This window comes from Mesoplodon mirus, assembly GCF_964341445.2.
Source record: "Mesoplodon mirus genome assembly, chromosome: 18".
Classification (NCBI taxonomy): Eukaryota; Metazoa; Chordata; class Mammalia; order Artiodactyla; family Ziphiidae; genus Mesoplodon; species Mesoplodon mirus.
In genome coordinates this window covers 66,077,494-66,090,004 of record NC_138994.1, presented here as the reverse complement: position 1 = coordinate 66,090,004, position 12,511 = coordinate 66,077,494, and the positions used below count along the sequence as shown (strand labels likewise).

General features: G+C 38.3%; 1 protein-coding gene across 2 annotated transcripts in view; it reads left to right on the top strand.

Moving 5' to 3' along the window:
* The window catches only part of STXBP4 (syntaxin binding protein 4), a 172,280-nt gene extending 160,565 nt beyond the window's left edge, over nucleotides 1–11,715 (top strand). For both annotated transcript variants that reach the window (XM_082603574.1, XM_082603575.1), the window contains one exon: nucleotides 11,392–11,715. In XM_082603574.1, the coding sequence (XP_082459700.1) occupies nucleotides 11,392–11,506 (115 nt within the window). In that variant the 3' untranslated portion in view covers nucleotides 11,507–11,715. The remainder of the gene's footprint in view (nucleotides 1–11,391) is intronic.
* Nucleotides 11,716–12,511: the final 796 nt, after the last annotated feature.

Sequence of the window (12,511 nt, the reverse complement as noted above, 5' to 3'; positions counted from 1 at the left end):
TCGCGCTGGTCTCTGGAGCTCCTTTAAGCAGCACTCTTAATCCCCTCTCCTCGTGCACCAGGAAACAAAGAGGGAAGAAAAAGTCTCTTGCCTCTTCTGCAGCTCCAGACATTTTCCCAGACTCCCTCCCAGCTAGCTGTGGTGCACTAGCCCCCTTCAGGCTGTGTTCACGCCACCAACTCTAGTCCTCTCCCTGGGATCCGACCTCCGAAGCCCGAGCCTCAGCTCCCAGCCCCGCCCACCCTGGCAGGTGAGCAGACAAGCCTCTCGGGCTGGTGAGTGCTGGTCGGCACCAATCCTCTGTGCGGGAATCTCTCCACTTTGCCCTCCACACCCCTGTGGCTGCGCTCTCCTCCATGGCTCCGAAGCTTCCCCACCTCCGCCACCTGCAGTCTCCGCCCGCGAAGGGGCTTCTAGTGTGTGGACACCTTTCCTCCTTCATGGCTCCCTCCCACTGGTGCAGGTCCTATCCCTATTCTTTTGTCTCTGTTTATTCTTTTTTCTTTTGCCCTACCCAGGTACGTGGGGAGTTTCTTGCCTTTTGGAAAGTCTGAGGTCTTCTGCCAGCATTCAGTGGGTGTTCTGTAGGAGCTGTTCCATGTGTAGATGTATTTCTGATGTATTTGTGGGGAGGAAGGTGATCTCCATGTCTTACTCTTCCGCCATCTTGAATCCGTCTACTCACTGGTTTTTAAAAGTTACTCACACCTGGCTTATAATTCATTTGTGTTGATACACCTTTATATCACATCCTGAAATCTGAGATAGCACACCTTGTATTATAAAATCTGTTCTCCATTACATAGGAAGTATTATACTTACAACATTACAAATGCATACCACTAAAACCTAGGGAACCTGTGATCTCTGAATAAAACAGAAATTTCTGTCTAGAGCAGAGAGGGCAAATAGATTTCAACTCACTTTCTCAAGTGTTTTTTGTGAAGAATTCTGAGGCTATATTCAACCTCACTGATACGTCTTTTTTTTTTTTTTTTTTTTTTTTGGTCTGTGTTGGGTCTTTGTTGCTGTGCACGGGCTTTTCTCTAGTTGCAGTGAGCAAGGGCTATTCTTTGCTGTGGTGCGTGGGCTTCTCATTGTGGTGGCTTCTCTTGTTGCGGAGCACAGGCTCTAGGTTTGCGGGCTTCAGTAGTTGCGGCACATGGGCTCAGTAGTGGTGCATGGGCTTAGTTGCTCCATGGCATGTGGGATCTTCCCAGACCAGGGATCAAACCCATGTCCTATGCATTGGCAGGTGGACTCTTAACCACTGCACCACCAGGGAAGTCCCTGATATTTGTCTTGATGCATCAGAGATGTCTGCTGTGGGTGCCGGGGGAAGAGACGTGTGGGACACATACCACATCTTTTCAGTCTTTGGTCTTCTAGAGCATATTGCCAACACGGGAACTCTGTCAGGATGAAGAGTAATAATGCAAATCGTAGGTTGGAATGACAAAATAAACAGTGACACTCCCCCCCAATAGTTCTTATGAGATAGTATTTAAGAGCTTTGCCTTTATGATTTCAAAGGAAAACTGATTTCCAATAGGCAGGTTTTTTCTCATATCTTTCCAGTCAGAGTTCATTAACAACCCTAAATGACTGTCTGAACTTGGGGTAGAACAGCCTATTAGGTTGTTTCCAAGTAGGAAAGAATGTAGATCATAACCTATATATGAATGAAATTTGTCATTGTCAGCCTACTGTATCAATGAAAGGCTTAAGTTACATTGTATCATCTCATTTATAAAATAAATTAAAACATGGAAAACACAAAAGAGAAAAAATTGAGATTGTTTTTCTTACCTCCAACCTTATTTTGCACGTAGAGTCCATGTTAGGTAATTCTAATGTGGTTAGAAATTAAGGAGACTGGGGAAGGGAGGGTGGAGAGGGAGGGATGGTTTCTGGATGGAAAATAAAAAGCTACTACTTTTAACTTTTCCTAAATCCTTAGCAGATGATTTTAGCTCCACTTTAGAAGGTACTGTCAGGAGCCCTCCCTCTTAAGATCTTGTTAATTTGGCTGCTTTGATTAATTTTGGATGAGTTAAGAAATACCCATGGACAGACTACTGAAGTCTAAGGCTCACTTGATGAGATGTCATGGCAATTTCTATGTACCTAACTTCAGCATAGATAAGGGAAATGGGGGTAGGCTCCTCACTGCCTTTGCATGTATGGCAATCCTGAACATTTCATTCTTAATGAGACTATAATGAAGAAATCAACAGAGGGCTTGAAGGAAGAAGTATGGAGCTTATTAAAATATTTTGTTCCCAAACACTTCTAGCTATGATTAAATTGTAAGGTATTAAAACCACTAGTTTGGATGTACCCATCTATGTGATAACTGGTTTAGAATATCCAGTAACTAGTACAGTGCCTGGTATGTGTAGGGACTGAATAAATATTTATCAAATGAGTGAATACTGTCATTGAGAAAGCAGTTGGTAGGGAAAAAATATGGGCTTTAGTATCAGATAGACCTGGTTTCTAATGTTTACACCACCACTTTTGAGTATGACCTTGGTATAATTAGTAGTATTTCTATTGTCTGTAACCCCTTTTCTCATCAAAAAACAAGGATAGTAGTTTATATCTCCCAGGCTTGTTTTGAGAATTGAATAAAATAACTCACCTGGCACAAGGTGAGTGCCTAATGGATATTCATTCCCCTTCCCTTCCCTTATATTATTCTACTGCTATTTTCCAGTAAAGGAGCTTTATATGACAGCATTTGCACAGCTGCAAATAGAAACCAGCAACCAAAACCTACACTTATACCTCTCCCCAGCCAGTCAGCAGCCCTGTGACAGGAGCAAAGAGGCTGCAGTGCTCAGGAGCCTGACACAGCCTGCGCTGGATTTTCTATAAATATCTACAAAGGGGTATAGCCATATGAAACTCTGTATGAGCAACTGTCATCTAAACAGAAGGCCAGCCAGCTGACCGAGGTTACTCAGAATGGCAAAGCCCACTGAAATGAATAAAATATCCAGATCTAGACAGCCAACATCAAACTCTTTTTTCCCCCATTTAACCAATAACAGGTATAACTGAGGCAAGAAGCATGTTTTTTTAGCATTTGGGGGGGATAATATAAGAAAATCCTTTGGGATTGTGTAAAGTACTTTGGAAATTCATCACCTTTCTAGGGTTATACTTTTATTTAGCCAGATATGGGATCTTCTCTGCCTCCAAGACCCTTTATTTAAATTTCTCAACAAATACTAACTTTTTTGTCACTTTCCCTTCCAAATCTGGTTGCTGGATTAGTCTGCTAGGGCTTCCATGACAAAATACCACAGACTGGGTGGCTTAAACTGGGGGAGAAATTTATTTTTCTCACAGATCTGGAGGACAGAAGGCCAAGATCAAGGTGCCATCAGGATCAGTTTCTTGTGAGGCCCTTCTTCCTGGGATGTAGACAACTACCTCCTCACATGGCCTCTTCTCTGTGTGCATGGAGAGAAAAGTCTGATGTGTCTTCCTCTTCTTACAAGGACACCAGTCCCATTGGACCAGAGCCTCACCCCCATGATCTCATCTAACCCTAATTACCTCCACAAAGGCCCCATCCTCCAAACACAGCCACATTAGGGTTTAGGACTGCAACATAGAATTGGGGGGTGGTGACACAGTTCATTCCATAACAGTTGCTTCTTCCTTAAATTACTTTCCATAGATCTCTAGCACCTTTTTCTTCAGTCAGTTTTCTCCAGTACAATGTATTAGAGCATATAATCTTTCTTCCTGTACATTTGCCAAGTTTCAGGCAAATTGCAAGAATTAATACAAACCAGTGCCCCTTCACTCAAGCTCTAGGCTTTAGTGTGAGAAGTAGCTGAAGGGCAAGGGAGTGTGGTAAGTAGAATAATGGCTCCCTGATAATATCCATGAGCTAATCCCCAAAATCTTCGAATATGTTAGGTTCCATGGTAAATGGGCATTAAGGTTGCAGGTGGAATTAAGGTTGCTAATCAGATGACCTTAAAATAGGGAGATTATCCTGGATTATCCATGTGGGTCCAGTCTAATCACATGAGTCCTCAGCAGTAGAAGAGGGAGCCAGAACGAGAGAGTCAGAAAGAGATATGACAATGGAAGCAGGGTCAGAGATATGTTGTGTTGCTGACTTGGAAGATAGAGGCCACAAGCCATGGAATGTGGGTGGCCTTTAAAAGCTGGAAAAACAAGGAAACGGATTCTCCCCTAGAGCCTCCAGAACGAAATTTAGCCTTGCCAACATCTTGATTTGAGCCCAGTGAGAACCGTGTCGGACTTCTGAGCTACAGAACAGTTAGCCAGTAAGTTAGCATTGTTTCAAGCCACTACATTCGTGGTCATTTGTTACTGCACCAAGAGAAAACTAATACAGGAAGTTAGAAGTGGAGGAGAGAGGGTGATGCTTATGATGGACCTAGAATGTGTCAGGCATTAAACTAGGGGATTTATATGTTTTCTCTCTTAACACTATCGAGGAAGGTCTTACATGTTTTCTAGATTGGGAAACAGACTCAGAGTTTAACTAACTTTCCCAGAGACATACAAATAACCCAGTTAGTGCCTGGGCAATACAGAATTTCAGACCAGGTCTGTGAAGGTGATACAAAAAGATAGTGACCATGGTCTGCATCTAAGCCTGAGATCTGCTATTGTGTGACCTTGGACAGGGCACTGGGACTCTCTTAGCCTCAGTTTCTTCAATTGCCACATGATGTGAAAAGTTAAGACTGCTGGAGAAGCAGGTGTCACACAAATAATTTTTATTCATACTGAATAAAGTTTTTATGAATTTTATGATAAATTATTTTTAAATGCTTTAGAGATAGAATCTATGTTCATTGAATTAATCAGTCAATACATCTGTAATTATTTCATCTTGTAAAGCTAAAGACCTCTTTTCAGGTGGTCTCGTTTAATCTATCCCAAAGCCTCCATATATACTGTTGTTGAAACCAACCCATATAATAGAGCCTCAGAGAGGAATATAACATAATGGTAAAATTCTCAGAAGTCAGATTTGGATCCAGATGCTGGCTCTAACATTTACCAGTTTTATAACCTGGAGTAAGTTATTTCACCTCTCTCAGTGCCAGCTTCCTCATATATAAAATGAGGATAATAAATATAACTGTCTCTCCTTTAAAATATAAATATATATAATATAAATATATAAAATATAAACATAATATGAATATGTAAATTAGGATATATAATATTTACAAAATATAAGTATAAAATAAGGTTCTAAAAAACAGTTAAGCCCATTTATTCACAAGTCCAAGGTGGCACCATTAGAAGCAATCAGTATGTAAAGTTCATGAGAGAACTGTAAAGGTTGATGGCATGTATGGTTTTTATCCCATAATTTTTTACTGTAATTGAAGGTTTCTGTGTTATAGCACTCACTCTCAAGTGGCTTTTGCACTTAGCATTATGGAGTCAATAATACTGACAAAACACCTCAAGAGTTTAAAGATGGTCTCATGTGGAACCCCTCCAAGTCCCCAGTTTTGTGATGCTCAGTTTTCTAATATCATATGTATATTTATAGCTTTATATTTTTAGTGTAATCAGCTTAACTTTGATAGAAAAATAATATTAGGATAAGTATAAAATAAGTTGAAGTTGTATGTTTCAAATAATTTTAGTTTTTTTTTAAGATTTCAAATTTGGCAATTAAAAAATACATTTAGTTAGATGTTTATTAAACTTATTTTATTGGATAAATTAAATGAAAGCCTTATAACTTGTATTACAATTCTCACCATTTTAATAAGAACATTAAAATTTAAAATATCTTCTATATTTCATGCACTTCTACTCATAAGTGGGAATTTAATATGGAAACTTTGGCAATGGTCTTGCAAACTTGCGTCTAATTATATTTAGTTTCCATTAATCTATATTCTGACAGTCTTTTGATTACTAACATATTTCAAGTAGCCTGAAAATATGTATTTATTGCCTGCTTTTTGTATTTTAGAAAGACAAGCTCTTTGGTTTGTAAAAAGTTGTACATATATTTAATGGGAAAGTAATAGTCATGGCTTCATCTTGAAATACTCTCGAAGTCATTTAGAGTAACACTAGCTGCTGTTACAAACCCTGCTTTTCAGTGGCTTAACACTCACACACCAGTCAGTGTGGGAATCCCTGGTCGATGGGTGGCTTTTCATTTCTTTGGGTAGTGATTTTGAGACCCCAGCTCCTTCCAGTTCATGGCTCTGCCATCCCCTAGGGCCTCTGAGTTCTCTGCATTCAGTTATGGATGAGGAGTGAGAACAGAGAAGGCATTCCAGCGCTGTTCTTGAAAACCCCTGGTCCACAAGACATAAACATCAACTCTCTCCCCTTCCACTGGTGGGAATTAGTTACATGCTCACATAAGGATGTAGGGGGAGCTGAGAAATGTAGTCTCTGCCTGGGAGCAGCCTCCTGATAACAACTCTACAGCGTGGAATGGAGAACATAAATTTTGGTGGACACTGCCAAAGGGGGTATATGAGAATGTACAAATACACCAACTACAGAATTTTATAAAATTGTTTATTAGTATCTAATAGTCCAGTGTCTAGGTACCAGTGTCAGTAGGACATGTTCTTAGAGGTCTTCTGAATTTTTTTATTCTATCACAATCCAAAGCAGCATGAATTTTTAAAAGTTACCCAAAGCTATAGTCTGAGACCATAGAAATATTTTCTTTTTTTTGAAAAATGCATCACCTTTGGACTTGGTACGTTTTTGCCTCTGTACAATAATTGACAGCAATCTAAGCCTGTGTATATTACTGCAAAAAAATATAATTCATATTTTTTCATGACTTTTCAGTGTTCATTTTTTACAAGTCTAGTGATGTAATTTTTTTCCAATATTATGCATAAGTAATATATTATTGTAGCTTTAGATTCTTGTAACATAATGTAATATCTAGGCCTAAAGATTTTTTAATTAATTGGATTATTTAATTGCAAAATATATCTGATATATTTTTTATAAAGAATGCCATAAATATAGAATAGAAATAAAATTTGTCTTCAAGACTGTAAAGATTTGAATGGGATCCTGCTAATGTTTAATCAGAGCCTCACTGGATTTCCAAATGCCTAATTACAAAATTCTCAAAGTATTCTGTGATATTTACAGAGTTCATTAATGAGAAATACTCATTTTGATTTTAGGAGTATATTTCCAAAGTTATGTAAGAGGAAACTCTTTATATATCAGTGGAAATAAACTGCTTGCAATTTTCTCTTAAACATGTTTTGGAATGGATACTTTCTATTAGTAATCTGTAGTCATTCTCATAACCAGTGTCTGACAAGATTACATGCTGCCTCACCAAGGTTTGGTGACTTTTTTATAATTTTATTGACATGGTTCACTTTCTGTTCTTCCCTTCTGATTTGTTTTCAATTGGGAATATTTTTTATTAAATCTTTTATTTTCATTACTACTTGAAGTTTATGGCCAGTTGTAAAATTTTTCAGTGATTCCAAGTACTGATACCAGAAACATTTTGGATTAACATATTTATTTGTCTTTATTTTCTGGTTCATATGAATACTATATACATAAGATTACCCTGCTCTCTGTCAAAAAAGAACATTGTAAGTTAATTACTTTGGCTTATTATTCTGCAGCTTTATCTTAAATAGATAATATATGCAATCTTGCTAAATTCACAATAACATATAAATAGTATCATGTACAATGGAAGATTAACAAAAGAACCTCTTTCTTCATCACAGACTATTATAAGAATGAATTTCTACAAAACTAGTGTTCTTTTTGTCTTTAAACCACTTTTCTTTTAACTGGCTGTCCTAAATTTTTATTTAGAAAGAAAGCATTTTGCATGCTAGGAGGTAAGAAACATAAGGAAGGTAATTATAATGGAATTTAAACAATTCACTTACATTTCTTTGGCAATAAAATAAAGCATGTTCTCTAAGGGTTTATTTTTTCATAAGCTCTAAAATATGTCTTTCAAATTACTAATATTATAAAAGAAACCACACAACACTGTCATCTTCCCAGCTCAAATATTACTGTTTTCCAACAACAGATTTGGCAGTCATTCAGAGGCAAGTAGTATTAGGCTTTTTAGATTTTCAAATATATCTGAACTGCTGTTGATTGCTCCCCAAATCAGGTCAGATACACTCTCTGCAGGAACATTTCCCAGAGGTACTGTATGTTCAAATGGAAGATTTTCATGTTTCACAGTCAGCCTCATTTATTTTCCAGACCTCTAAATTTTTCATACTAAGTAGCAGCATCTCACTTTGTGAACCATTGGGTCTTTATTAATTAAACAGAGTCAACAGGGTTGATTTATTCTCCCTCTTCTCAGTTGAATTACCAAGCACACAAATCAGAGAGGAAATATTTCTAATAGTAGAATGTTCTCCAAGCCAGTAAATCTGGGATTATCTCATCATACCGATTATGTCAAACCTCTTTAGTCACCATGCTCACCAGGACATAAAATTGAATCGTATACACACAAATGGCCCCGTTCCAGCATCACAGGAAGAATTCCAAGTTTTTCTTACAATATTCAGAAAGCCCTAATTATTAACGAAAAACAAAAAAACAGCCATGATCCTTATTGAATATCTACTCTTCACCAGGCACTTTACATGCATTACCTGTGTTTCAGAAGCATTGCTTCTGGATGTTTTTACAAAAGAGCCAGGTGTGAAATGTGTACTTGAAGCATAGAAACTAACCCTCTGTTGCTTCAGTTTTATTTTTTCTAGTGATCGGCTACTGTATTTGCATGTTTGGCGCTAAGGTGTGTGTTTTTCAATTGTGTACAGAGAAGTGGATTATGAACATAAGATTAATCAATTAATATTTTATGGTATTATTTTGTATTTGGAGAAAGATCAGGTATTGATTTGTTGATTAAAAAGTGCCTAATGAAAGTTACTGTCAAGGATGACTTTCTGGCAGAACTTTCTAATATTCATTGTTCAGAGTCTATAACTACATTTTCTTCTTAAACATTTTACTTTTGCTTATTTTATATTATCAATTCAGTGGAATGTCCATATATGGGCAGTTATAATATTTCAAACATGAGAATTTTTTTTTAAGTCACATAAGAAAGCGTGTACCCGACCTTAACCCTCAGGTAATTAATTGCACCTGTTTGTCTTCCTTTCCAGCCTCCCCAGTTAAGGAGCATTGTAGGGGAGGAAGGATTTATAATAATTTAAATTAAAGTCTCTTCTTTGGACTAACATATTATAAATGTGCTGATAAACAGTAAAGTAAATATACTAAGATATCCCATCAAGCTTTTTCCTTTCAGTTTTAAACAGCTACGTTGTACGGGACAATGTGTCCTCACTTCCCCTTGCAGTGGTATTCTAGCCCTCTGTGTTACACTCCCTGGTAATTCTTTAAAACCACTTTCAATCTAGGCAGCTTTCCAGCTTTACAAAAGCCTTGAAATGAAGTTAACCTGTGCAGAATCAAATGCTTTGTAAGTTTAGCCTCCATAATAAGAAATCGCACTAAACCATTTTAAAGAGGTAATAGTAATATGGATTACTGTCAAGAGAATAACTATTCTTTGTATCACATAACCACACTCTGAGGTTTTGAAACTATGAAGATATCTGGGCCTTGCCACCTCCACCTCGATTCTTAAACAACTTAAGTGCATTTACCCTATCGTGAAACTATAAGTGATCTTCCATGGAAAGCTGCATTTTCAATATTTAAACAGAAGAGTTGAACAATTTGTTTTGGGGGATATGGATAGAATTTAGAATATAGGACTGAAAACAAACCAAATCCAGTAATAACAGTGAAACTGACCATTGGTACTAAGTCCAACATTTCAGTTATTGTCATCAACAGGCACTAAAGTAACTGCCCCTTTGTGATAGATCCCAAATTGTGCTCAAAGGCACACTCGTCCCATGCATGCTAATAGGACATGTTAGTTTGAGTAATATTATAAACTCTTGGAGAGTCGTAAAACACATTAGTATATTTAGGGCTCTGGGAAATCCTACAGTAAAAATAACCTACTTAACTATGTTTTAACTAATGTATCTCAAAGTTATTTGACCATAGAATTCTCTTCTTCACATAATATGTATTAAAAACACTTATAACACACTTCGGAAATGTTATTCCATAATATTTTAGGAAGTAGGAGATACTTTGAGATCCACAATCCTATTAGATCCTCATAAGTGCCAGCCCTCAGATGGACTTGATCTAAGACATGATGCTTCTCTGAGGTTGAGTTTGGGTAGGATGGGGGCAGGGGAAACTGATCTAGGATGGATAGGGCAGCGAGGTAAGCCAGGGCTAGAACGAGGATCCAAGGAGAAGGAATAAGTCATCCTATTCCAGAAGCTGTCTGTCCAGGACTCAGGAGCTGGGCAGATAGTGGTGGATTTAAGCGAGTCATCTAGCTGAAGGCTGGGACTTTGATACTAGATCTAAAAAACACCGTGCATCAGGTAGGGGCACAAGTAGTGATGTTTCACCACTTCCTGAACATGCCCCATATGTTTGTACATCCTTCCTTACCTCTGCTTGTGTTCTTCCCCGAAACGCCTAGTTACTTGTTCTGAGAATATGTTAGGTACCATAGACTCAGAGATAAGAAACATAGCTCCTGCCCTAAAGGAGCTTTGTATGCAGTACAAAGGCCTAAAAATAAACAGGCATTTGTAATATGGTATAAGAGATAAGGCCATGGGCACAGATTAGAGGAATCTAGAGGGAGATTTGGTTCTTTAGAATTAGTTTGAGTTAGCTGAATAAACAAGATGGGAAGGGGGAAGATTGTAGCAGAGAAGAAAGTATTGTTGAGGCAGGTAAGAAACAAGGTATTTCATACTATGGAATATGTATTTGATCCAGAAGGCATTAGTTGGCACTGAATTTTTAGCAGGTGAGCAGCAGCGTATGATCTGTCATTTAGGAAGATCTCTTGGCTGGAGTGGAGGATGAATTAAAAAACTAGAACAGAGGCAAAGAGACAAGCTGTTTCAGTGACCCAGGCCATAGCGTTGGAAAAGGAGAAAGGAAAAGATTCCAGAGATGTTACAGAAAGACAATCACAGGACTTGCTGATGGATAAAATAGGGCGAGGAGTCAAAGATGACACATTCTCCTGCATTCTTTTGTTTTTGGTTTTGTTTTTTACCAAAGAATAAAGAAAAAAATGGGTTTTGTTGAACCTAAAAACATATCTAAGACTTTTAAAAACTATTGGATCCAGTTCCAACTGCTTCCTAATTCAGGAGACTGCAGTAGGGTGGAAGCAGTGTCGCCGGGATCACTGCTCGCATGGTGAGCAGAAGGACAATCTTTCAGATTGTAATTGTATCCCTTTTTCTTCCCAAGTCACGTAACACAGACTACATCCTGGATGCATCCCGTGATGAGCGCACTGACCCTGTCCTGCTCAGAGGAGAATGAAGAGGATTGCTCCAGAGAACTTCCTGACCAGAAGAATTGATGGTTTTCTGTGGGAAGCTGCGGTCCATGGTCTTCTGGCATCTCCGTCGACGTGGAGGGCTCTGAGATGCGACATCTAAAATAGGAGGAAAACACACACTACTTAGTGAAGTTGTGAAATGGAGACTGGATTTAAGCTATTTTTGTAAAACTTTTTGATATAACTGTATACATTTACAAAATTAATTGCCACTACAGTAGTTCTTTAGGAATAATATGTTTTTGAAATCATATGTAATTAGATTTTATAATATATATATAATTTTTCATATGTAATTATGTAATTTTATATTTAGTTCTTTATAGAATATCAGATACAGTGGTTTTTTATAATTAAGACATTGAAAAATTACGTGAACATAGTGAAACACTTCATTTATTTGGTAATTCACTAACCTTTTATATGCATACCTTAGGAAAGTGATTTAAGCAAGCGTTTCCACAGGCCACTAGATATATAGCTTACATCTTTATGATGCTTTCTAATTTACAAAATGCTTTTCAGACCCTGTTTTATGTAAACCATACAACACGCCTGTGAGGCAACTCCAGTGGGTATTTTTCAGTTAGGAAGAAAGCAGTTCAGAGAAATGAAGCACCTTGTCCTGGAGCTGAGGCTCATACCCTCACCTTCCAATTCCATGTCCAGGCCCCTTTGCCCCACACCCTGCTGTCCCTGCAGAGGCAGGTCGCAGCCCGACACACAGGGTCCCGTGTCTCTATTGATGCAGCTGAGTTCCACATCTGTGTACATCTGGGGCCACAGAGACTCAGGGGGCACTTGTTCATTCAAACATGGCCCCCACCCAACCACATGGTTCTCCTATAAACCCTTCCCCCAAACACTCACCAAGCAGGGACATGGCTTTGTGATGTTGATTCAATGGGCTTCTTTCAGCAGCTCACATTTTTCTAAAGTAAAGGGACTGACTCCCTTATGGGATTTGCCCTGCTGGGTTGTCCTTGCCAGAGGGAGTGTTGAGGGGAGCTGATGAATAGAGGGGCA